Below are 27713 nucleotides of genomic sequence, written 5' to 3'. Positions count from 1 at the left end.
ATGAACCTAGACTCCTTGTTCCAGCAAATCTTCCTTGTAGAACAGAAAGCTGAAGAAAAGAGGTGTCTGATGCATCAAGGTCAGGGCCTACCCTTATTTAATTAAGATTCAGACACAGATACTACACAGGGATCTTTATAAGAAGGGAGGCCTAAGTACATAAAGCAGGCTTGCTGCTTCAGCCTGACCTGTGATACGAATGCAGAGAAGCTAATACGTGGAAGGGCCACAGATTGCTTCATCCGATTGTTAAGAAACCCCATTTTTTTGTTGCTACCCTGGTTGTTGTTATTGTTGTTATTATTTTGTGCTTATTTTGTCCAAGTTTTCCTGTTCAAACTTTCCCTGTTGTTTCAAAACCATGAATGTGGTTGTTGTTGTTGTTTTTAAAAAATGGCACATGGTAACTTTAAACGTCCCTTTGAGACTAAGTAATTGAATAAAAGAACATTACAGCAATCATGAAGAATTACGATATCCTAACAATGCTTTGTATTGTTCAATTGCCAGATGGTAGAGTGTTTATTTCCTTTCTGCAGGGATTTGGAACTGATTTTGGAGAACTGGAAAAATGGTATGTGTGGGTGGGGGGGGGAGAGGGAGGGAGAGAGAGAGGGAGAGAATGAATGTATTGCCGTTGAAGATTTCTGGCTCACCAGAATTATTGAAGGTTTTTATTCTCTGGATTCAATTTATTCAAATGTAGGACAGCCTATTGAGTTAAAAAAAAAGGTTGTTATTTTTTCCTAAAACTGATTAATGCTGACTTATTCACAGTGGTGCTCATAATGTATTTGCCTCCATAAAATGTGTATTGATCAAATATCTTTGAGATTTTTTATAACTATTTCATGTCTATGAAAAAAGAACGTTTGTTTCTGAATACATTCAGTGTATTAGTGTACGTTTTGTATTGCAGTTAAACAGGAGATAAGCAAAAATCACGAAAAAGCTAATGAAATTACACAGCAACTTGGTGAAGAAAAACAAAAATTGGAAATTGAAGTAAGAGCAATGGATTTTTTTAAACTAATGTTTTTACTTTTGATAACTTTTACTGTTTTCTTTTTGTTATATATCAACATTTATATTAAAAAAATAGATGGAATTTATCATGATCCATATGTGTTAGCATACAGAGCATCGCTTTTTTATAGTATTAGCAGTGTTAAACAGGATTATTGCAAAGGCGTAGAAGATACAAATGGAAGGAAGGAAGGAGGGAGGGAGGGAGGGAGGAAGGAAGGAAGGAAGGAAGGAAGGAAGGAAGGAAGGAAGGTGTGAGTTCCGGCAGATACTACTGCCGGTTCACTCGTGTGTGTGTGTGCGCACATGCACAGTGCAAATAAATTTACACAGAATTCAAAAACAAGATGGTAGCGCCATAGGCGCCGCCCAGAGAATCGGTTCAGAGGAGCGGCCGGCCTGGGTTGCTGCCAGTTCCAGCAACCCAGGCCGCTGAACTGGTAGGAACCTACTACTATAGGCAAGCAGGCGGGAAGGAGGAAAGGGAGGGAGGGAGGGAGGGAGGGAGGGAGGGAGGGAGGGAGGGAGGGAGGAAGGAAGGAAGGAAGGAAGGAAGGAAGGAAGGAAGGAAGGAAGGAAGGAAGGAAAATTTTCTTATCTTTGGTATTTATCAGTATTAAGTTTTGTTATGTTTCTTGATAGTGGTTAAATTTGGACATCAAGTTAGGTCATAATGTCTGATGACAAAAATGAACCAAATAATGGAAAATATTATCTATTAATTATGCTTTGGCAATAACTAATATGTGAATAAAACACAATTTTTTGATCTAATCCTTGCAACTATTCTAGAAGAGGATAGGGTAAATTATGATTTATTTCAGGTATCATTCAAGGAATTGTAAGAAGTGCTCTCAAGCCTGTTCAGAAAAAACTTTCAGGAATTCTTAAAGAAGAAATAAGCTTTAGAAGACTCCAACATTTTTCTCACTTCAGTTCCTTGCAAGTTTAGAAATTTGTTTTGATTGCATTTGCTTTCATTGGAGGGTTTTTTATAAAATTAATCAAAACTTCATAAAAATGGGCAGACCATTTTTCCAGGTCCTTTCAGACCACCTTGAAAAAAAATTAGGAGAGATTCCAAATGCAGGTACTCTAGGGACTATTTTTTTTAAGGTTAGTCTGATGCAGGATTCAGAATTTTCCATCTCTGTAATTTCATTTCAACAGCATATTGTAAGCAGATCAAATAGATATAAAAGCCATAGTAATAGCAATAGCACTTAAGACTTATATACCGCTTCACAGTGCTTTTACAGGCCTCTCTATGCAGTTTACAGAATCAGCATATTGCCCCCAACAATCTGGGTCCTCTATAACTGCCCATTCAGTTGCTAAGCTACTTAAAAGCAATCTAACGTTTTCAGTTAGAAGACTGTCCAGCTATATCACATTTTTAAAAAATATTGTGTCTTTTTTGTTTAATGCTTAAGACTATAAATAAGTTAGGAAGCTATAATACAAATATACAGAAATCCACAGAGATTATCAGAAGAATGTGTTTGAATGTTCTTGAACATTCTTGAATTTTTTATGACCTCTCATTTAACCATAAACCAAGGTCACAGAAGAGGAAACCCATTGTCCTTTCTGCAAAATTTGTCAGGCAATGACATTCATTTGATTGCTGCTTATAAAATAATTTATGACAATCATAATTCCATGTATACATCACTAATTTGCTATTGACTCATTCTGATTTACAGTTTTGGTTACTATGGCAGATATAGAAGGTTGGTGAAAGTGGGGAAACAATCTCTATGAATTACAAATGAGGAAAACTAGAAAAGCATTCCTAAACCAATTATAACTTTAAACTCACATAATTAATTACATAAAGGTCAATGAACATTAACTTATATATTTGGCTCAATTTATTTTTCGAAAATCTGTTGCATGCATTCAATATCCTGGAAAAGCCAATATGCATTACCTCTGCTGGTTGAAATAAATTCAGTTCACCATTATAATTGTCACCACTTATCAGTTTTGGAATAGTGAAAAAATTCAAAATATCTCTTCTAATGCAGTGTGTATTAGGTCGACTGCAGTTCCATTCTAAATACCATTTCCAGATTGCTCTACAAATTTTATTTCTAATTTTCATGCATTCAAAATATTATAAATATATAGAGAAATACAGAGGGAAAAAAGCTCATGTAGCTGAACTGCTTTTGATCAAGGAAGTATACGTTTTTGGTATGTTCTTGTGAAAAACTAGGTAGCATGTAATTATAACTTTGAATTATAGCATTTCACCTTTCAAGGTTGAGTACTTTCTTTTCAAAAATGCTGCTCTCAAGAATATATTGTGTAAGTTGTTTAGGATACAGCTGATCTCACCAGTATAATCCAATATAAATGTAGTCACTCCTTGGCCAGCATGTCCCAGTTCTATAATGACCAAAGAGAAAAGGTCCTTCACTAACAGTGAGTCCTGATTGGGAAATGAAATGCTCTGTTTCTCCATGACAGTGAGCTATTGCCAAGGCATTTGCAATCCAGCGGTCTCAAATGTAAAGAAAACTGAACCAGAGAAAGAGAAAGTTTGGCAGCTAGAATTTTGAAAGACAAAACTTGGATCTGCATCTCCAAATTCTTCTGAAATAGAAAGGTTGTCTAAACGCAGGACTTCTACATATTTTAAAATACTTGATTTGGAATTAAGAGATAATACAATTTTTAAAAATGTATTTATATTTGTTTTTAAAATCTTACAAAGATTACCATGTGTAACATCTGTCTAACAACAAACCATAACAAAAATACCACTTGTTTTTAATTTCACAACCTATATGTTTTTCTTTTTATAGGCTCAGTTGCTATCTGAAAAGCTCTTTAACTTGGAACTTTTCAAGAAACGGAAAGAGAGTTTAGAAAAACAGAAAGCTGATCTTCTAAGTCAGAAGAACACTAATCTTGAAGCATATGTATGTTTCCAATGGTAGCATTTTAAATATGTAGTGTCCAACCTTTTTAGAATTACACTTAGCCCAAAGGTTTGGTGTTCTAATGAGGCAACGATTAATGGGTTCTCAGCCTATAAGTCAAGATAATTGATTTTTATAACTAATTATGATAATTTATTTCCACAAATAAAAAATGTACTATTTAACACAAACATATTATTATTAGTAACGAATAAATTGCTAGTATTGCCTACCTAAGCTAAGCAGGTAGACAGATAAGTAGTATCTATGAGTCTGTGAGGGAACTCAAGGCAAAAAACTTTATGTCATTCTTAAGGAATTTAAGTTCTTGGTTCAAATGGCTTAAAAGAATGTATTGTTTTAAGAGAAAGGCAGTTTAATTCTGTTTTCAATTAAGGACATAATGGTACTTTTTTTTTTTACCATTTCCATGCTGGCATTTTTCAGTGAATGTGGTTGCTATTATTCTTGTAATATTAATAAACATAAAATATATTCCTCATAAGGAAATATACTTTGAAATAAATTATACTGAAATCAGTTGAGATTATTTATGAGAAAATGCAGTTTAGGCCATGCATCATAAAGAAGTGATTTTTCCCATATTCATAACCAAATGGGAAATTTCCATAGTGTACAAATGTAAGATGAATATTTTTATTATGCTTTTATAATGCATACTCTTATATTTGTTTTCTATTTCGAAGATCAGTATAGTGGGTATTATAGTATTTTGACATATCTCCCAATATTTTCTATATATTAAAATGTATATTTAAAAAGTAATTTAAGATTATTTTTTCCATTCACACTTTTTACATTTTATAACATAATAAGAAAAATCTAAAGACAAAAATTGCTGAAGAAGATGAAACATTTTTGAAGGAAATTAAAAATTTCAACAATGAATATGGGTTAATATTAAATCGGGAACTTGTAATTAAAAAAAGAGCTCAGACTGAAATTGGTGAACTAGATCAGAAGGAAAGTCTTCTGAGAAAAGGTAGGTTTTCAGTTTAAACATTTTATCTTAGATTACTGTAGAATATAAATGTTTGTACTAAAACTCTCTGGCAAATTAAATTCATATTTTTCCAGACTTTACTTTTTTTATTTAATATAACCATTAGATTAAAGTGAAAAATAGTACATTATAGTGAAGCTTCCTATCTGCTGCAGATAACTTTAACTGTGGATTTCAACACACTATTATATTTATGTAGGATATACTAGAGACTAGATTTAAGTTATTGTTATTTATCTTCCAATCTTCCTTTTGCTATTGTATCCTACTGCATCCTTAGTAAATACTAGAATATGAAAATAATAATAGCTGTATGTAACAAGTATTTTTTTAAATATTTCTAAATCTCAAAGTGTAGAGCGGGGATTTGAAACTCATGGCGTCATGTGACATATGGGGCCTTTCTCCCCCCTCCGCTAAACCAGGCGTGGGTGTCTGTGACTCATCCACCTTGCAGGCCGGGAGTTTGACAGCCCTGGTCTAGAGTTAGAGTCAGTGTGAATTGTAATTAGCACAGGTAGCAGTCAAGTTGACCATTTTTCATGTAAAATTGATTATTTTTTTAGGATAGCATCGCAGACATTCTTTCATGGCCTTCTTGTGAGCACAGAGTATTAATCATGACAAGGATGGTAGCTGCATCACACAATATTAGTCATAGGATAACTGCAGTAGTGGCAGACAAAGAAGATCAGTAGATCTAGCAGCAGAATGATCTACCAGTTCATTGAGGATATGTGGCACCTAAGAACGGCTACACTGGGAATTTTTTTCTCTTGTGGCATCTGTAGTGTTACAGACTGATAGTTTGATAAAGACTTTAGATTGTAGAGTTATTTCAATAGAAAATCAAAAGCACAAAAATGTTTTTGTTCCCCAAAGAAAAGAAATATCAGTTACCTGCTCTGAAAAGTAACAATTAAATAATAAATGTGGAAAAATGCAACATACTTTTTAAAAAAAGGTGGAATAGGAGAAAAATTACAGATTTTGGCATGAAACCATTCCTTCTGCTACTGGAAGTCTACTTGTAACTGAGAAATGCTTTTTTCAATAATATCATGAAATGCAGGAAATTTAGGAATCTGCATTGGAAACCACGTGCTAAATACTGCTTTGATCAATAAGTACTAATAGAATAGAATAGAATACCATACTATGCCCTTTGGGATAAGAAACATTATTGTGCTAGAAACACATACAGCAAAAATACAAAAGAAAATCACATTAAACTCACACAGTTACTAAAATAAGTATAAAATTTGTATTAAAAATAATACTTTCTGAAAGCAAAGTGAATAGAGGCAACTATTCAGGCAATAGTTAGCAACTTTAATTTCACAGGTAGTGTGGTCAACAGTATGCTACAACCTAATGCATCCATCAAATGACAAACTTAAGCAGACAGTAATTTTCATATCATTTTTATATGAAGGTAATTAGTCAAATAAATCTGTATAATTGCAAGCTCTTGTATGAGGAAAATGTGAATTTTAAAATGAACCAATGAGAAGCAGCAGTAGTTAAACTAGTATTTCACAAGATTCAAACTGTGCTGTGAGTTCTCAAAAACACTATTAACTAAAACAGCATCTGCGGCGCATCATTGCTACTAAGCAAATTGTATATAGTGTTTTTCTTCTATTACTTTTCTCTTATTTGGGAGAACAACTTTTGAACACTTACCGCTTTGTTGTTCATCATAAATATTTTATTTTTTGTTCACATTTAGGTTCAAATTAGTCACTTATTTTTCAAATTAATATTATACTTTCTAATATAAATGGACAACATAACTATAAATAAAAATACACACAGAATAAGATGTAATTCTATGTGCAATAGTTAAAATACATATATCTGCTAGCAGGAAATCTATATGTGATTATTAAATGCAGAAGTATACCATATATAATTTCTTGCAGAACTGGATTTTATTAGTTTCTTTATATAGTTCTATTTCAAAATATTTAGAAAGGGCATGCCATAGAGTTTTGTAATAAAAATTACATTGTTAATAGATTTCCAACTTGAAAATTATTACTTTCTTAGAAATAGAATCAATGGAGCATGAAACAATTCAATTAAAAATATTTCATCTACAGAAGAATGAATTAAAGCAGGATTTATCTACTCTCCAGAGGAAACTTAGAGGTATATTGCTTACCTGATGTTCAGCTGATTTAATGTTGAAGCATGATTTGAGAAATACTGTTTGAAATTTATCCTCACCGGAAGACATTTTATGAGAAAGCAGAAAATACCATATATTCAATTACTTTAAAATGACTACATAGTAAAATATAAATAAACAAATAAAAGAACAAACTTATCTGGTACTTTTTGGCAGTTTTAGCAAATTTTATTGGCAAAAAGAGGCTTCTCATTACTTCAAAAAGTTACTGTAACAAAACCCACAAAATAAGTTATATTCTCATATTGTTAAATGTATTTCATTCTTTATTATCAACATATTTGACATATATTGTGTTGTATTTATTAGTTTTGTAACATTAATCACATCCTAATTTAACTTTAACCTGATAAATTAAGTATATTGTATTTAAACTCTATCTCCCGTTTCCTATTTTAAAGCTTATCTTCTATTTTTAGTTCAAACTATTGATTCATGTTAGTCAATATTATAGTGCACAAGTGGAATCTACCAATGCCAGTTCAACTGGCTGAACCATAAATTCCAGAAAACCTGACCATTGGCTATGCTTTATACAAATACTAAGACTTGTTACTATTGGTATATTGTGAATGGAAAAGATAAAAGCAAATGTGCTCACAGGTTCCTCCCACTGGGGTATATTGCATACATCTCAGTCTCCCAGGAAGTTCAACCTAGTTAACAATTGACAGCAGTGATGTGCAGTGAGGCTTCATGGCTGGTGAGGCAAGCACAAAAGCCCCGCCAAAGCCCCGGCGCCGCGTCCGCCATAGAGTGGGACCGAGACCCGCTCTATGATGGATGCGGCGCCGGGACTTTAAAGTCCTGCCACCGGGGCCCTGCCTCCACTTTAAAGCCCTGCCGCCCAGGACGTTTTCTCTACCCATTCTAAGCATCTAAGGAACATTCCCATGCCTGTTACCATCTGCTCCCTGCTTTTATCTATGTGTGTTGTCAATCGAGGCAGGTGGGGTCATTTGTAGCCAACAGAGAAGCTGCAAACTGTTCCTGTACCCAGATCCTTCCCTTCTATGCTTGATATTCAGGAGTCTGCATTCACTCCTGAATGCATAAATGACCAGGATTTCAGATCAAACCTTGCTCCTAATCTGGTTTAACTGCAAATAAAATCAGAGAATTTTGGTATGTTTTGGTATGTTTTGATCTTTGGGTTGGAGCTGTTTAAGGAACAAATTATTGAGTTTACTGTATTTTTTAATTGTCTAGTATAAATGCTTACTAGTTTATTCTAAACAGTGTCATTTCTTTCTAGATTTTGAAAAAAAATTAGCAGAAACTAAATCTATCACAAACGGCTTAGAATTAGAAAAAATAACAATTTCTGAAAAACTTCAGACCGATCCAGAATATATAAGGTAAAAACACTCTTTTATAATGTAACAAGTTGTATTTAATATTCCCCCCCCTTCTCTCTTTTGTATTAGGTATCATTGCATATTCAGTACAGTATAACTAAGAAAGTGCTATTGAATTTTAAGTATAAAAGTGCTGAGGGCCAAGGTTATTTACTATCCTTAAATTAATTAAACTCTTGTGATGGAGCTGAATAAGAAGCTTAAACAAAACTAAGATGTAAAGGATGGATACTTGAAAAACATTGAGATTTTTGCAAGATAAACTGAAAGTGATGTATCATTATTCAAATTATTAAACATTATGTAAAATAAAGGTTTATACATAAAATAGAAATAACCTATACAAAAACAATTTTACTTTCTATAATTTAAACTGATTCAGCCAGTGTATTATATTTAAAATCATGCATTTTATGTTTTTATTAAACAATTTTGTTTAAGTTAATCATTGTCTTTGATTTTTCCTCTCCAATACAATGTTCATCTTTAACTATTCTTGAACCAAGAAAATAAAATTATTATTTTCCTTGTTTTGTGGTCAGTAATGAAATTACTGAGCTTTTTCATACAATTGATGAAATAGGCTTCGTAGTTTACATAACCTTTTCCTCATTTGTATTTAAGATTAACTCAGATCTTTCGTTTTCTGAACTCTGTCATACTATATTACCTGAACAAATTAAATAGTTATCAGAAAATACATACATAAATACATACATACATACATACATTAAGGTGACCAGATTTTCAGATTGGTAAAGAGGAACACCTTTGACCGGGGGTGGGGGGGGTGGGTTGATTAAAAATTTTATACGGAGCAACAAAAATTTTCATACAATGCAAAAATAGTATTGTAATATTTTTTTTATTTCAACATAACTACAATTTACAAATATAAATTGTAACTGTTGCCAAACATCAAAATTTTGATCACGTGACCATGAGGATGCTGCAATGGTCGCTAAGTGTGAAAATGGTCGCTAAGTGTGAAAAGGGGTCATCAGTCACTTTTTTCAATGCCATTGTAACTTTGGTCACTATACCACCTTTCTGGACACAGTTCTTAAGTGAATAACTGCAGCTGATAAGTTAGTAACATAAGTGAATCTGGTTTCCCCATTTGACTTTGTCAAAAGGTGATTATATGACCCCAGGACACTGAAACCATCATAAATATGAATCTGTTGCCAAACATCAAAATTTTGATCACGTGACCATGAGGATGCTGCAAATATCACTAAGTGTGAAAATGGTCGCTAAGTGTGAAAAATGGTCATCAGTCACTTTTTACAATGCCATTGTAACTTTGGTCACTAAGCCCATTATACCACCTTTCTTGCCACAGTTCTTAAGTGAATAACTGCAGCTGGTATTTTGTATTTTGGATAGAATCTTTTTTTAAATAGCCTAAGACAATTTAAAAAAAGAATCCACATAGAATAAATTGAAGTAAAACATTTCAAACTATTCTTTCTATGCACAATATATTTCAAAGTATTGTGCATAGAATGTTTACACATGGTTTCACTTCAATTTATTTTGGATAGAATCTTTTTTTAAATAGTCTAAGACAATTTAAAAAAAGAATCCACACAGAATTTTAAAAAATCCTATGCACAATAAATAAAATATTATTTTAAAACACATTAAAAAAATAAAAGAAAAAACCCAGCTCATTTACCAGCAGGCTTGCACTCCAAGTAAACCCAGAATGATGTAGATGTTAATACAAAGAACTGAGCAAATTGAAATGATGAAATTAGTCAGGGAAATATTTTTCAAAGAAACTTTGCCACCATTTTGGAGCAGACCTTCAACTTCTGTGCCCCTCCCCTCCGGAAAATCCAAGAAGTAACAGTCGCTTCCCTCTCTTGCCATGTGTTTCCTGGAGCTCTATGGTACTTGGTCATTTTTTCTTATAAAAGTGAGTAAAAGGGCGGGTTTTTTTTTTGTTTTAACGTTTTAACATCTTCAATGAAAGTACTGAGACAGAGACAGAGAGGGATTAGACAGTGTGTCTTTTGTCTTGCCCCGGTTAGGATTTCTAAAGCAAATCCACTGGGCTTCAACATGAAGCCAGAAAATCGGGACTTTTTTAAAACGGGCCGGGACATGGGACAAATTGTTATAAAGCGTGATTATCCCGCTGAAATCAGGACATTTGGTCACCTTAACATACATACATACATACATACATACATACATACATACATACATACATAATCAGGGGCTCATTTCTTATTCTATATTACTCTTTTTAACAATATTAACTCTTACAATAGCTTTTTTTCTCATAAACATTAGTGTTAAAAGAATAATCAGCTATTTTGCTATGCCCATTAGATTTAGTACATTTCATATTTTAGCATGATCTTTATCTTTTTTTTTTTGTTTAAATGTTTTATTCATTTTCATTTTCAATTTTGTACATTCACTTATATACTGAATATTTGCAATAATAATAATATAATAATAAGAAAAGAAAAACCCCAACCTACACACAACTCATCATAAACCCAACCTATCACTTTCATACACCCCTTCTTCTCCCCCTCCAACTTTCCTTTCTCCCTCCAACGATCACCCCTCTTACTTCCCTTTCCCCTCCTATCTTTTCTCGCCTTCCTCACCCTCCTTCCCCTCTCATCCTCCTTACATTCCCCTCTTCCTCCCTCCTTACTTCTCCCTCTTCCTTTCCTCTACTTCTCACTATGGTGCATTTCTCTCTTCCTTAATCTATTCAGTTACTAAAAATTTCGCTAAAAAGAAAAGAAGAAAAAAAAATAAAAAGAAAAAAAAAGAGAAAAATAAAAAGAAAAGATAAGAATCAACAGTATACAAGTGTATTCTTCTTATTCTATGTATTGAAACTATATCTCCACCCACCCACCCACCCCCAATGAACCCCCCTCCCTAATCCCCTCCGACTTCCCAGGTCCCACCCCCGGCACAGTTCAATACCATTCACCTTCTAAAATATCTTATTAAAAATAATAATAAAAATAAAATAAAAAAGAACACTCCGAAAAAGAAAAAAAAAACTAAAAAGTAAAAAAAAAAAAAATTAAAAATCTTTTGCATTATGCTCAGCCTCCCATCATTCTTAAAATTTAAACAATATAAATCATTCCATTTATATTTTGTCCTCGTCCCTTACTTCTTTGATATTTACCCCCATCTTCCTGTAGACTCTCCAGATAGCCTTTCTTAACCTTATATTCAAATATTAGTTTATACAAAAATCACTTTATCTTCAAATACAGAGCAATCTAATCATACTTTCGCTACTCATCTTCCTACCCTTCGTTTCTCCTCTCCATTCCTCCCAAGCCCAAATTCCATAAAATTAGGATCTCGCTCTTCACTTTAAAATCCTGAGCTTTTTATGTTATACTTCAAGTATATAAATCCGTAAGATGTGTGCCCAAAATCCATACCACTTCATTCAATCCCAAGATCCCTTCATCGATATCCCGCTCCACCTTCCCTTCTGCCCCACTCCTCCCGACTCCATTCATCCCAAACCGCAATTCAAATAAGTCTTAGTCCCCGCTTTCCTCACAGAAAACAATTCATGCGCAGTTTGGATTGAGATTCAAATAAGTCTTATAAAAGTCCCGTATAATATCTGTCCAACATAAGCAATGCTTCTTTCCATTCCTCATCAGTACACAACTTTACCATTTCATACCAAACAGAAATCCTAAAATTTTAATCAGTCCAAAAGCTTAGAAAGTATTTTAAAGACATCGCTGGATCTATATTCTTTACTCTTCTGCCCTTCCGGAAAGAAAAGGCAACCCTCTGCCTTATAACCACGTGTCCCGCTGCTTTGTAAATATGACTAAATCCTCAATTTCCGCTCCTCTGCCTCTCCAGTAGGGGGAGAACAACTCCCTCCTTCTTGTAACCAAGTGAATTGCTGCTTGTCTTTCCTTCACCTTGTCCTTCCGCATTTCCGAGTGAGTCAAGAAGCCCCGCCTTCAGAGTTTTATAATAAAAGTCCTGGGCTTCCGAGACAGAATTAATACGAAATCTTTGATTTTCGAGTGTAACTGTGATTCCAGCTGGAGCTTCCCATTTATACTGTATTTGACGATTTCTAAGTTCTTGGGTTAAAAAAGTATAGCCTCTCCTTGCTTGCAGCATCTGGAGCGGGATCTCTTTAAAGACAAACAAATCATGGCCATCGATTCGGAGCCTGTTATTGTAAAACTTTTGGATGATCGCATTTCTGGATTCTCTTGTGAAGAAGTATATAATTATGTCTCTTGGAAGCTGTCGTTGTTCTGCTACACACGAATTCTGGCGATAGATTTTTCGAATATTCCAATCAAAATTGAATCCCGGACCTCCCACCGCATGGCTGAAAGCTTCTACAAACGTCTGTTTCAAGTTCTCTCCTTTCTTTTCGGGCAGTCCTCTGACTCTTATTGCAGACGCCTTTCTGTTATAATTTATCATTATAAGTTGTGTTTGAGTGTCTCTAATCTCTTGTTGTAATGCTTGGATGTTGGAAGTCAAATTAGAATTAGCCTTCTCCAAAGTTTCCAGTTTGGTCTCCATTTCTTCGATATAATCTGTCAAAGTAGACGTAACTTTGAACATATCCACCTTTATTTGGGCAATTTTAGTCTGTATTTTATCGCATAAATCCAGCACAAATTCTTTGATTTCTTGTCTAAAGTCATTAAGTATTTTTAAAAAAAGCTCCTGTGTCAAGGAATCTCCAGTAGGGGGTGTAGGAGGCAAAGGCAGCGATTTACTAACAAATTCTTTAAGCACATGCGGGGGGGATTTTTTTGCCTGCTTAGACCTGGGAGGCATTATAGATAAAAGCTGAGAATAAACGGATAAGCAGTGTCTTCACCTGGTCAGTTCTCAATAAATTATTTGTAGATTTTGCTTGTTAATGAGTAGCAATCTCCGGGGAGATAAAGCCGGTTAATTACGTCATCAATCACCAACACAGTAAAAACGCCATTTTGAAACCCGGTTGAACAAAGAAGTTTCAAAGGAAAAACAAAGCTGGTGTTTAGATAGTTATATAAAAAAAAACATCACAGGAGTAAGACCCGCTCGTGTTAGCCTTAAGTTGTTTTAAGCAATTTATCATTGTCCTGAGGGGGGGGATCGTCTGTCTAGGGCTGCAAAAAGGCAGCTGCGAAGAACTGGCTGGAGATAAGAGCTCAGTTACGCTGGATCTCTTCTCCGTTCGCAGCCCAAAAAAAAAAGAAGGGGGGCTGTGAACTACGAATAAATCCTAGCACCTGAGCTTCTGCCTGCCCCTTTCTGCCAGAAAGGGGTGATATCTATTGATCTTAATTAGATATACAGACCAGAACTCTGAGAGGGGCTCCGTTGAGCACCTTCGGCGACAGGCTCCTCCCCCCTGGAAGTCGATCTTTATCATAAAAATCCTTGTCTTAGTCAATTAAACAAAAATTAATTTACTCATTATATTTTCTTATTACTTCTATTATGCATGGTATATCCTTTGTATTACATCTATCTGATGTCTCATCTCTCATATTTCTATAAAGCCTGCTTGTTTGTTTGCTTGTCTGTCATTTCTTCATCCATACATGGCTCTAAGGCGGGAAAGGGGGTTATTTAATAGGTATAACATTTTTTAAATATTCACCTCTTAGCAATTCAAGGAAAAATTGTGATCTTGCACAAAGATTACAGTAAGGCTTGACTAGAGTCATGATATATGCTATGCATGTCATCTGCATTTGAATTCATTGGCTTGTTTTATAGCAAAAAGAAAATATTTTAATGAAGAGAAAGAGATTTATTTACTGAAAGCTTAAGAAGCTTTTAAATTAACAATTACTCAACTAGCATTACTTTTATCTATAGAACACTTTACAAAATCTGACTAGGTTAGCAAAATATTCTGATTCCCTCCATTGTTCCCATCATATAACACCATATAAGTGGCATCAGAAGATTTTTACAAATTAGTAACTATATCCCTGGTTAAAATATTACTTGCAAAAGCTTTTAGGGTATAATCCTTTGAATAAATTTCATTAAAATCCATGACTTTTATTGGTGATTAACTAGAAACAAGGTAGCATCAAAATGCATTTTTTTCAAGACATTTTCTAAAGCAAAACACACATTTAGATATATTCTGCACTTATGCTAATAAAGGAAAATAATACTAAGGATATAACAGAAATCCTTAAAACACTGAGAAAAATAAAAGGATTATATGTTAGCAGTTATTTTACTCCAAAATGTTTTAATTTCACACTAGATTGCACAAGCATCATAGGAGAATTTTAGAAGCTTTGTAGGCCAACTAGTCTGAAAGCAGCATTACAGTAACATCTAATTAGAACTCTTCTTTCCTATTAGGTATTACTTCAATTACAAAGGACTCAGTGTTTACACCCAGCATTTCAAATCCTGTTTTTTGACATCCGTGATTTCCAGGCTGTTTTCTCATACCTAATATTTATATGTTAAATTACATATTCAGACAGATGAGCTGTATGTCACTAGTCCACTTTTGGTCTCTTGTTTGTTTTCTCATTTTTTAAAAAAGTGATACCTTTCTAGAGACAGAGGAATTGTTCTTTTGAGATGTGAGATGCTGCAACATTTTTAAATCTAGAAGTAGCATTGGAATATCGTGTTTTTATTTCATTGGTGAGGGGTTTGTTTACTTGATTAATCTAAAAGAAAATTGTTTTTTTAATATCTTATTATTGGAAATGAAACTGTAAATGAAACCATAGAAGAACAAAGAACACTGCGTTCACATAAATCTGCAAGGAAATATTTCCACTAGAGCTTAACAAATCCTTCATATTAGTGGTAGGTTGCCTAAGGCCATGATTGTGTTGGTTTTAAGCAAATATTTTCAATTTAATATGCTGTTAATTTTATAAGCAGGAAATTTCCATCTCTGGAGTAATCTCTGGGATACAGAATGAATTTCTGTAATGACAACTGCTCTTTGATTTCCTAAAACGTTTTTATATCAATGCACAGTGGAACTATTATAGTCAGGGATGTGTCAGTATTTCTATTATGGACTCCAGGATCAGTGTTTGTCATCCAAGAATAAAAACTTGCTCTAGGGTACATTGTGATATTGGAATTTCGCATGGGAATAATTTTATTTATTCAGATGCACATGCAAGAAAACTTAATTTAAAAAAGCTGTTGATCATTTGTCATTCCCTGTAGAGTTTAAAATATTAAGTAGTATTGGAAAATGATCTCTCTCTTTCCCCCTCTGTCACCCAACAACCAGGCAAGCTCTTTTCACGCTCCTAAAACATTTTAAACCCTAAATATATTTATACAATTCAACAACCTATTTCTCTTGCAAAAGTTTAGTGCAGCAGTTTCCTTTCTTCTCGGTTTTATTCTTTTCTGGGTTTCAGTCCCATTGTATTTTCTTCTTACTGCCTCTAATCCAAATCCAAATGGGCTGTTTGTCTGTACTTAGGTCATGATCCACTCCACCAGCTGTCACACACTGGGCCCTCCTTACTCTCTTATGAGGACAAAACAAACTCTCTCCAGTTGACATATTGGATGATTCCCTTCCTGTGTGGAAACTGCTACCCAATCCCTTCTTATGAATCCAAGTTGCAGGCTTGACAGCAGAGCACAAGCAGCATGAAGGAGGAAATCTTCAGAACTAGAATAATTTGCTCTCATTTCGCTTTCCTCAATGACCTGTCACTTTAAAGTTTTTTCATCTTTCTCTCTTATCAACATTGGTAGAATGTCACAGTTTGAGTCACTGTTCATCAAAGCAAGTAGTTGGGGGGGGGGGGATATCCCACTACTTGCTTTGATGAACAGTGACTCAAACTGTGACTGCCATTCTACCAATGTTGTGACCAATTCTGACTACAGCTGATTTCCATGGTTGGGGACAGAGTAAATGGAGATCAAGTTGTGATGTAGCTTAGAAGTCCTTTCTGAAAGGAACTTGAGTAAACAGCAAGATATGCTAGATTATTACAGGTGACCTACACTTTTCCTTCTTCTAAGCCAATTGCCTTTATTCTTGGCACATGCAGATGAATTGCGACATAGCAAGATATCTTGTCTTCAATTGCTGCTTGTAAATTTCAGGTTTGTATCCAGTAAGAATGCATCTGATATGATAAACAAATCTGGTGTGTATACCAATGCCTTCTAGAGCAACAATGGAGATGTATCCTGTTGTAAAACTTCTCAATCAGCTTTTGGGTTTTTATAACAACAGATCAGGAAAGGATAGTGACTATGTTAATCTATAAAAATACTGCAGTGATTGCTCTGGAAGGGACTGATTGCAAAGTATATTAAGTTGCCTTTAGATGAAACCTGCACTGATTACCTAGCTGACCAGCAGTAGCTCTTCTTAGATCTATAGTTCCAACACTATAATGGGCACATGTTGAATCTTGTATTGACTTCAAGCAAATGAGTTGCAATCTAAATAGGCAATAGGGAGAAATTAATATTCTATTTTTTGTTTTGGCTCAATCATTGGTTTCTGATAAAACTATAGATTGTAGCTCCCTTCTTGATGGGATCATAAATCATCCCTATGCAATGAAGTTAAATATAGTCACATATGGTGATTTCCATACCTCCTGATTGCAGATATGTAACACGGCAAGGCATATTCTTGCGGATCTCCAGCACTGATTATTTGATCCCTACATAAATATACTCTTTAAATTGATTGAATCATTTCCCCCCTACTCTTTACCCATTTTACTGCATATTTTATCTGCATTTTGTGCATTTTGGTTTCCTGTTTTGTTACCTATCATATCACAGCTGCTTCTATTACTTAGACATCCAGGCACACAATGGATGCATAATATGTACATTTTTAGGTGTTATGAATTTGGTGGGAAAGATTTCATAACTCTAGAAGATTTTTCAGTGGTGAAAAAATAAATTCCCGAAATTTGGAAATTACAGAATAAACTGCAGCAGTATTAAGATTTGAAAAAAGATCCTAGGCAGGATTCATTTCACTGATTTGAAAAACTGGGCTGATGAGAGAATTTGTTTTCTTTACTTAATGTTTGTGCTCAAAGACTTTGTTTGTTATTTGGGAATATTAGTTTTAAGTAAAATAAAGCAATATAGAATAATTTTTCTAAAATCAGTAATACTATTACTTCAGTTGGATCGGGAGTACCAAAGCACTTCTGGGTTGAAAGACTGAAATCACATCATCATCATCATTGCCTGGAGAACATCCAGGTGGAGGCTCTTTTCATGACCCCATAAAGTTTCCCACTTAAAGTGGTACCTGTCTATCTACTGGCAATTGCCGCTTTCAAACTGCTAGGTGAGCAGGAGCTGCCACATGTGATGGAAGTTCACTTTGTCTTTCGGCAGCAATTGGGTCTCGAACACAAGCCTGCCATCGTCAGCCCAGCATCCTAACCTTGTGAGCCACCATGCTCCTGTATCAGTCTTACTAAAAGTGATCTATCTATGATTGTGTACATGAATCCTTAAAACTAACAAATGTGCAGAGTATCTACATAGGCATCCTGAGACAACATGACTGCAAAACATAATAGTAGATCTGTGGCTAAGAAAAAAGATGATCGTGCAGTGTTATAATAATAAATGAACGCTGGAACATACTTAGTTTCTACCATGTAACTACTCTTTTATGGCATTAAGCTTCATTAATAGGACTTTGAATCCAACTTCCTTGGTGTGCTATGATTAGGGGTTTGACAGTAATCTTCGAAAGTGGATAAGTATACTCCAGCCCTCATCTATTAGTGAGTACTTTACTGAAGGCTCTCCGAGAGCTGCTTGATCCTTTTTCTCACAATTGCCAGTAGGGTATAGAGTGGCTTATAAAAACATCTACACTGGATAAAGGCATACTAACAGGGAAGCTAGATTTTGAATTAATGTTTCACTAAAATAGCTGTCTAATTCAGAACTGCATGCTACCATTATGCTCAACAGAATCTTTATGCATGGAAGCAGCATTTATGCAATAATGTACCATTCTCTATACAGAAAACTTGTGAACCTCACGAGTATCTAATACAGCTGTATCTATAAAATCTCAGCCCACATCCCATGTTCTAACTGATATACTCTCCCCACAATATAACACTTATATAAGCTCACTTACCATTCTCAAAATCACCACATTGACCCTAGAAAGTGTTCCTTTCTTATCGTGAATGGATTTGATACAATTTTATAGTTAACTTTCATTCTGCAGTCTCCTGACAGGTATGACAAGAAGTGCAGTATAACTTTATGGCTGCATATACTACGGGCCATTAAATGATCTGAAATAGCCTTTTCTTGGTCCAGCAAGTATCTACTTAAGCAAATATAATGGGTAGTATGCTGCATGTGGATTCCTGGTTTTTAGATCTTTTTAATTTCTTGTAGAAGAGATGCTATAAATAGTTTTTCACTTCTATTCAGTTTTCTGTTGTCTTTCTTTAATTGCCTTCTATCCTTCAGGTCTAAATTCTAAGACAAGTTCAGAGGCTGCAAAAAGAAAGTCAGAATAAATTTCATATAACTCCCATATTTCAGAAGTTTTTTTTTTAAACTTATGGCACTACTAAAATTTGGCCTATTTATTATAAGATTATGTATTAACTTGTCACTGATGGAATTAGAATCACTCATTCAATTAATTTTTTAAGTAATCTCCATGCTAGTAAAACATTTCATGTAATATGATATCCATGTGTTATATATTTAATTTTGGGGGGAAGATTTATTTCAAACATAATCCTTATGTAACATGCATCATTAGCCTGAGAAACATTTCTGATCCTCAACAAATAAACTGCGCTATATCGGGAGTTTTCTTTATAAAATAGTCTGTAGTGAAAAAAATGCTTTTTGAATTTTATGTAACCTGATTCTCAAACTATTTTAGAAAAATCGGGATTTTTTAATGAATAGCACTTTGCCTGCTGCTACCAATAACTTGTTGTCATCTGCATTGAGGACATTTTATGACATATATTCAGGGTATTACCTGAACTAAGACTCCACCATCAATGTATTAGGAAGTATAGAAGGAATATAAGTCTATATCTTTAAAAGTTTATTTTGAAAATACTGTTCAAAACAATATTGTGTTTTGCTATTGTTGTTGAGTAAAGTTACATGTCTAATGAAGAAATAGAATGTGGGCTTCCCAGCTATTAGTCCAAACCCTCATTATCCCACACTTGCTTAAGTTGCATCAAATAATCGCTTATTAACTGCTTATTCAGAAAACATTTGAAATTGCAACACCACTGAAAAAAGAGATTTACGGACAGCCCTTGAAGTTACAGCCATCACAGCATCCCCACAGTCACATGACCAAGATTCAAGCATTTTGCAACTGGTATGTGTTCATGACAGCTGCAGCCTCCTAGACTTGTGTGGTTGCCATTTGCAATCTTCACAGTTGGCTTCCAACAAGCAAAGCCAATGGGGAAGCCAATAGGAAACTGCAAGTCACAGGCACATGATGCTGTGCTTAATGAATCAAGCCAACAAAGCACCATCAAAATACTTAAGCTGCCTAAGCAGCTATCCAGCCACCACCCTATAACAATAGTTTTGCCTTGTGGCAGAATGAAAACAGAAAACCAGGAAGCTTATTGTTGTGTCCAGACTCCGAAGACGTGACGCCGCAAGCCGTGGTGATTGGCTGGAGGCGTGTCAGCAGGAGCGGGAAAATAAAGACAGTTCATTCAAACCAAGTTGCGTTAGATCTGTGTTGCCTCAGTCCTGTTCCCTCCATCACCCTTCAGAAGACTGGCGACGAAGGTGGGATATCAGGATTGAGCAACGGATTGGCTGAGACACTGAAACAGAGAGAGGTGAGGTGTCCAAATGGCACGCCATGACGAAAGAATGGAAAAGGTTTTTCTCTCTCTCTCCTGAGGTAACCTGAGGTGCGTCCTTTTCAAGATGGCCACATTAGCCTCATTCACAGCTTTCTGTCTGGCAACAAAGTCCTGGGAAGCCTTTGTAGAGCATTTTGAATGCTTCCTAGAAGCTCATGATCTTACCAGGTGGTCTGGCAGCCAAAAAAGATCGTATTTTTAAGTGCCTGCAGACCAGAGGTGTTCAGAACAGTCAGGACACTTTGTGTCCTCAGCCTGTACATTCCATCCCATGGGGTGTCTTAATTGAGAAACTGAGGACACACTGTGCCCCCGTGTCTTCCAAAATCGCCTGAAAATGCACTTTCAGGCAAAGATTTCAGTTAGAGGAAGAATTAACTAATACATAGCTGCTCTCCAGTCAGGTGTCCTCTATTGTGATTTCACTGACCTAGAAGAGAACTTACTAGATCAATTGGTCTGTGGGGTCAGTGATCTGAAACTACAGCGTTGTCTGATAGGCACACAGAGCTGACTCTCAAAACTGTACTGGATGAATCAAGGGCTTCTGAGATGAAAAATCCTCTGCAGAAATCCAAAGATATCAAAATGCTTCTTCCTCTGTCTCGTGAGTGTCCGCTGTCCATCACAATGATGAGGAAATGGGGGATGATATCTCGGAGGAGGAAGATAATGTCAGCCGTTTACGGACAACTCCTGTCAAGAGGCGCACTGGGCGTAGGGTCGCCCCCTCCACTTATGTGCTGGCTCCAAAGTCAATCATGCCAGAGACACGTGCAGGTTTAAAGCTTTTGTGTGCTGTCATTGTGGGTGAAAAGGCCACCTAGCCAAGGTTTGTTGGGCTCCATCCCCTGTGCCAGAGCACCACCCAATTAAGCCAGCTACTGTGAAGCCGCCTAGACATCCTACTAGGCTGAGGGAGGACTTATGCTATCTCTAATGATAGTGATTACTTAGAGCTGTCTATAAATCAAGCTAAGGGAAAAAACCGTGAAAATTTTTTCCTCAGTGTCCATCTTGAAGGAGCACCCTGTCAGATGGAGGTGGACACTGACTTTCATGCTCCCTCATTTCTTGGAGCACTTTAAAATGTTTAGTGCCGCTTATGGCGAAGACTCGTCTCTCTCCCTGTGCCGTCCGTCTGCGTAACTATCAAGGACAGTCAATCCCTATTCTAGGCAATGGCCTCTTTAAGGTATCCACCCAGCATTTTACTGATTGCCTTCCGCTCATTGTGGTCCAAGACACATTGCTGGGTCTCGACTGATCCTAGGCATTGGGACTTGACATCATTGGCATCCACGCCTTGGCAGCCAAAGATTTCCAGTCCTTGATCAATGAGTTTGCAGATGTTTTCAAGGATGGTTTGGGTAAATGTACAGGCACCCTTATATCTTTTAATTTAGATCCCCAGGTAGCACCAATTCGCCTTAAGCCTAGAAGGGTTCCTTTAGCACTTCACCCTAAGCTGGATGCTGAATTGGATAAATTGATTAGCCAGGGGTTGTTAGAACCTGTTGATCATGCCTGTTGGGAAACGCCAATTGTTATCCCAATTAAGCCAGATGGATCTATCAGGGTGTGTGCTGATTACAAGGTAACTTTCAACGAAGCATTGCAAGCTAACCCTAACCCTGTTCCAGTGGTACAACATCTACTTCATTCCCTGGGACAGGGTTCCATATTTGCAAAATTCGACCTAGCGCAGGCGTATCAGCAGCTCCCTGTGGACAATGTCACTGCTGATGCTCAGATAATCGTGACCCACAGGGGAGCCTTCTGCTGTCACCGCCTGCAGTTTGGGGTTAGTACAGCCTCAGGGATTTTTCAAAGTCTGATGGAGCACCTGCTCCAAGGGATCCCTGGGGTTGTTCCCTATTTTCATGACGTGCTGGTCAGCACTAGTGACCAGCATGCACTCATTGCCACCTTACACACCGTGCTCACCAGGTTCTGCAACATTGGGTTGCGGTTAAAAAATCCAAATGCAAAATTGGGGTCCCACAAGTAGAATTTCTAGGGTTCCTCCACAAGTAGAATTTCTAGGGTTCCATGTAGATAGGTCTGGCATCCACCCCACCCCTTCCAAGTTAGAGGCCATCCATCACGCTCCCACCCCTAACAACAAAGTGGAGCTCCAATCTTTCTTAGGTCTACCAAATTTCTACGCTGCTTTTGTGCCACATAAAGCTTCGGTTGCTGAGCCTCTCCACCGGCTCCTCAACAAGAAAACAGCCTGGAAATGGGGCACAGTGGAAGCCCGCACTTTCGCAGCAGTCAAGTCCTTGTTAACATTGGATTCTGTATTAGTTCAATATAGCAAATCCCTGCCTCTTGTCCTCGCATGTGATGCTTCCCCATATGGCATTGTAGCTGTGCTTAGCCATAGGCTGCCCAATGGGTCTGAAGCACCTCTTGCCTATTATTCTCGCACGCTCTCCTCTATAGAACGTAATTATGTCCACATTGATAAAGAGGCCCTTGCCTTAGTGGCTGGCGTAAAGCATTTCCATGATTATTTATACGGTCGCTATTTTGAACTTGTGTCTGACCACAAACCTCTGTAGGGATTGTTGGCCAGTGATAAACAAACTCCTTTCATTCTCTCCCCTAGGATGTCCCGTTGGGCAGAATTTCTAGATGCCTACAATTACTGCCTTGTCTATCGGCCTGGCAAAGAGTTACAGCATGCTGATGCTCTTAGTCGCTGCCCCCTTCCCTTACTGTTTAACTGTTTATTTCATTTGTATGCCAATCACTGACCCAGCCCCCTCTGCTTCTGTCATGCTTGTAGAGGAGCTCCCAGTCCTCCTCTCTGCCACTGACATTGCAGCCTATTCCGCTAAAGATAGCACCCTGTCCCACGTCCTAGATTGGGTGAAAAGGGGATGGCCGCAAGGGCCTCTGCAGGGGAGATTGGTCCCTTTGTTACAAGGCAACTGTAACTTTCGGTGCAAGGAGGCTGCCTGTTATGGGAGAACTGGGTCTTTGTTCTCCCACAGTTACGGCACCGTGTCCTGACTTTCCTTCACGACGGCCATGCTGGCATAGTCAGGATGAAGGCTTTATGCAGGAACTATGTGTGATGGCCACAGCTTGACCAGGAAATTACTAACTGGGTTGCTGCCTGCCAGCAATGCCAACTCTCGCGACCCGCTTCCCCTTTAGCACCCATGAGGGAGTGGGAAACCTGCAGGGGCTCATGGTCGCAAATCCACATGGATTTCACTGGCCCGTTCCAGGGGCGCACATTCTTAGTCATGGCTGATGCCTACTCTAAGTGGGTAGAGGTGGCTGTCATGGCATCAATCATGTCTGAGGCTGTGATCCAGGTTTTGCAAAGCCTTTTCGTCACCCATGGATTTCCTGACATCACTGTCTCCGATAATGACCCGCAATTAACATCAACCCAGTTTCAGATGTTTTTAGCAAGCCATGGCATCCTCCATGCGCAAATTGCTCCATTCCATCAGGCCAGTAATGGCACGGCAGAACGGATGATTAGATCCATAAAAGAAGCCTTAGCCAAGCTAGGTCCCCTCGATTGGACAGAACAGGTAGCTAAATACCTTCTCTCACAACACAATATGCCTTGCCCAGTCACTAACTGAAGCCCGGCTGAATTATTGATGGATTGCTACCTGCAGACAGATTTAGATAGACTGCATCCCAGCTATGAGGCTGACCAGCCCCCACCTCCTACTAATGGCCAGCAAGAGTTTGCATTAGGGGACACAGTTTACGCCAGGAGCTATGGGGGCGACCTGCAGTGGCTACCGAGACTCATTTTGTAAGTAACTGGCCCCTGCTCTTACAGGGTCTGACTAGATGACAGCCGAGTGTGGCCCCACCAGGTTAATCAGCTCTGACGATGCCACACCACACCACTGTTAGCAACTCAAGCCGCACAACCCCCGTTGGGGCCAATGGGTTCTGCCATTCCCGCCACAGACGCTCCTGCCAACTGCACCAACCCAGCACCTCGTCGCTCTTACCCACAGCTGGGCTCACCTGGGAACGGGGGCCAACATCCAGATGACAGCATTCCAGTGGACCTGCCAACCTGGTTGCAGGAAGTTCCTCTGGCACGGCTGCAACATTCCTCTCCAAGTCCTGATCCACCCGCTCTGTGAAGATATGGCAGAGTGCGCAGGCGGCCGGCATACTGCCAGGACTACGCATGCGCCATCCAGGGAGAAAGGGGTGTTGTGTCCAGACTCCGAAGACATGATGCCACAAGCCATGGTGATTGGCTGGAGGCATGTCAGGAGTGGAAAAATAAAGACAGTTCATTGGCTTCCCGTTTGACAGCCGCTGTATAAAAGAGCTGTCAAACGGGCGTTGCGTTGTTGCCATTTTCAGAGCTGCTGTTGTTTGGTTACTTGTTACATTAATAAACCCAGTTGCATTAGATCTCTGTTGCCTCAATCCTGTTCCTTCCATCACCCTTCAGAACACTTATAGTTTGGTAAAATATTCTGAAGCCAAGGATCAGCCTGTGGAAGAGTTGTTCTCACATGGTTATATGGTAGATTTATTTACTTATTTAAATGTTAATGTTACTTGACTCCCCAATGACTCTGGATAGTTTGTAAATGAAATAAGAGATATAAAAAAGAATGTGGCTGACCACAAGAATAAACATCTAATCTGTGGTTAAACTAAACTAACTAAAAGGAGATAAACGACCATCTTCTTCCAAGGTTTGAGAGATCTAGCCAGAGATAAATTAAACAAAGATCTGTAATGCAGGTTTAAAAGATAAACCTCATTGCCCCCAAATTATTTTAATTTCTACATACTGCTAATCTTTGGCTGATACTACATTATGATTTTTAGGTTGTTGAATACAGTTGTTACCTCAAAACTAAATTTGGTTGCAATTTATAACTGTGTATTAATGCATGACCCATCAATTATTGGGAGGGCTTTGTAAATTCCTGCTAAAATAATCAAGATTAAATGAGGATTAGGTTTGCAGTTAAGAGGAAGCTGACAACTTCACCAGATCAGGTGGCATGACATTTTTTTTTCTCTTAATATTGGCACAGGCTTAAAAAGCAGTTGGAGAATTATAAAGAAGATGAAACGGAAAATGCCTGTGAGGCTCTTCAAATGGAAATTGAATTTCTGCAGATGGTACACTCTTTTAACTTAACATGTATCATTATGGCGTGAGGTGGAGAAATAGATTCTATTATCTTGCACATAAAATACTTCTTTATAAATAGTGTACTATCGGGCAGGTAGATCTACTAGCTCTACAGACAGTTATCTGTATTTCCCATTATACACATGTCACTCCTTTTACTAGAAACAGTATGTTGCTCAAAAGTACTTGCTGGAAAGATAGGAAGTCCAATTTTCTTGCTTGTGGATGATTCTTAGATATTAGATTAGTCTTTGTTTTCCATCTCCCTGGATACTTTCAGTGTTCTCATGCAATTCATTGTTCAGGATAGACATTCAACTCAACCTGGAATACTGTATCTGAGTTCTTGTTAATGTAACAACTTCGAAATGCACGTTTGTAAGACTATGAAAGAACAATCTAAACAATGTGCATATCAGTGATGGGTTTCAAATTTTTTTAGAACCTATTCTATAGGTGTGGCCTGTTTTGTGGGAGTGGCTTGGCAGTCATGTGACTGGGTGGGAGTGGCTTGGAAGTCATGTGACCGGGTGAGAGTAGCCAACTTGATGTCACTCACCAGGAGATGTCATAGATTGGGTAAAATGTGGTGAAGCTCACTTAACGCTCTTGCTTAGTAACCAAAATTTTGGGCTCAATTGTAGTCATAAATCAAGGACTATCTCTGCCTTCCTCTGCATGACAGCCTTGTCCTAGTAAACTCCTTCTTTCTGGCAATTTTCCTCTCTGTTAGATGCACCAAAATAATCCATCCAATGTAAGATTTCCTGCTCCAGCAGGGGATTGGACTAGATGACCTCCCAGTAGCCTTCCAGCCCTAAATTGCTGTGCTGTTTTTGTCTTTCTGCTAACAAAGAAACCTGCCTGAGGCTCAGTCCACATTCCTGCCAGATAGAGATAATGAGATAATGATCCTAGAGAAAGTTTGGCTCCATTCACAAGCAGGGAATTATCCAAACCCTTTTAGAAACACAAAGCTCATATTGCACAAACCCCAAAACTTCAAAAACATAAAATCATATAATATATAACCATATAACCAATTTGTTGTTCCCTGCACCTTTTCAATTTAAATTTATAAGCATTAAGACTTGTGGACTTCAACTTCCAGAATTCCACAGCTAGGCATGCTCAGTTCCGATTTAAAGCGAGAGCATTTGTTTTTCTCCTTTGCGAAAAAAGTTTCCTTCTTTTTCTTTTTCTTCTCCCTTCCCCTCCTTTCTCCGTCGCTCTCTCCCTCCCTCCCCCTCTCTCAAACAAATAAACACACACACACAAGTTGGATTGGATTATCTTTCCTAGCCCCTTCCCTCCCTCACTCTCTCTCAAACACACACATACAGACAAAAGTTAGATTGGATATCTCTCCCAATGGCTTGGAAGCAGTTCCTCTACCATCCCTCCCCCATTCACCTGCTGCCTTCCCCAAACATCTCCCCCATTGCAAATGCAGCATGATCTAGGGGGATAATTTATTTCATCACTAGAACATCTAGGGGGATAATTGTTAGAAATCCCTTTCTTCCAAAATAAAATAATACAGAGAGAACTCCCAAACTCCCCCTCTCTCTGCAAGCTGAAAACAGTTCGAGGAACTGGTTATTCATACATACTTCTTTCACCTGCAGAATAAAAGAGATACCTGCAATCTACCTCATAGTTGTTCCAAATAATAGAGAGAACAAACTCCTCCATCATATTCAATCTGACAGAAGAAAACTTGGCTTCCTTTAATGCGCTGTTCATGAAATCAAAACCTTCCATCAAATGCTAGATACAAGAAAGCAGTTATAAAAAGATGATTTGCAGATCCCAGACTATTTCCTTTGTCTCCTTCATAAATAATCCAATAGTAGCAATGGGGAGAAGGGCAAAGTCCTCCACCCCTTTCTTCTTGCAATTCAACCTGTCAGCACTCTGCAGAATTTATTAGGTATTCAGGTTTATGTTAGTAAATGTCAAGTAAAATTATTTTGTTGTTTAATTTAAAGTAAGGAGCAAGGAACTTCAGACAACTAGTGATTCTTACTTTATTTTCTTTTTTTCTCTTGTAGGAATTGTTACAAAAAAAGTCTTCAGTCAAATAAATAACATATTGTGGACTGATTCAAATGTCAGAGGAACAGAATATTGTAGCATTTGGAAAAATG

At 37.3% G+C, this 27713-nt stretch overlaps 1 protein-coding gene across 1 annotated transcript; it reads left to right on the top strand.

Moving 5' to 3' along the window:
- CCDC172 (coiled-coil domain containing 172) lies at positions 1-27650 on the top strand. Its single transcript, XM_032225607.1, has 8 exons — positions 1-79; positions 920-1005; positions 3840-3956; positions 4794-4959; positions 7033-7134; positions 8430-8532; positions 25463-25550; positions 27618-27650. The coding sequence occupies exons 1-8, from the start codon at positions 1-3 to the stop codon at positions 27648-27650; spliced, it is 774 nt and encodes a 257-aa protein (XP_032081498.1).
- The last annotated feature ends 63 nt before the right edge of the window (positions 27651-27713 follow it).

This window comes from Thamnophis elegans, chromosome 10, assembly GCF_009769535.1.
Source record: "Thamnophis elegans isolate rThaEle1 chromosome 10, rThaEle1.pri, whole genome shotgun sequence".
Classification (NCBI taxonomy): domain Eukaryota; kingdom Metazoa; phylum Chordata; class Lepidosauria; order Squamata; family Colubridae; genus Thamnophis; species Thamnophis elegans.
This window is presented reverse-complemented; position numbering and strand designations above follow the sequence as displayed.

What these genes read in the sequence shown, in the direction of transcription:
- CCDC172 (XM_032225607.1), top strand. Translation starts at nt 1, where the DNA reads ATGAACCTAGACTCCTTGTTCCAGCAAATCTTCCTTGTAGAACAGAAA. An exon ending in GAGGTGTCTGATGCATCAAG is followed by an intron (nt 80 to 919) that starts GTCAGGGCCTAC and finishes TTTGTATTGCAG; the next exon opens with TTAAACAGGAGATAAGCAAA. An exon ending in ACACTAATCTTGAAGCATAT is followed by an intron (nt 3,957 to 4,793) that starts GTATGTTTCCAA and finishes TAACATAATAAG; the next exon opens with AAAAATCTAAAGACAAAAAT.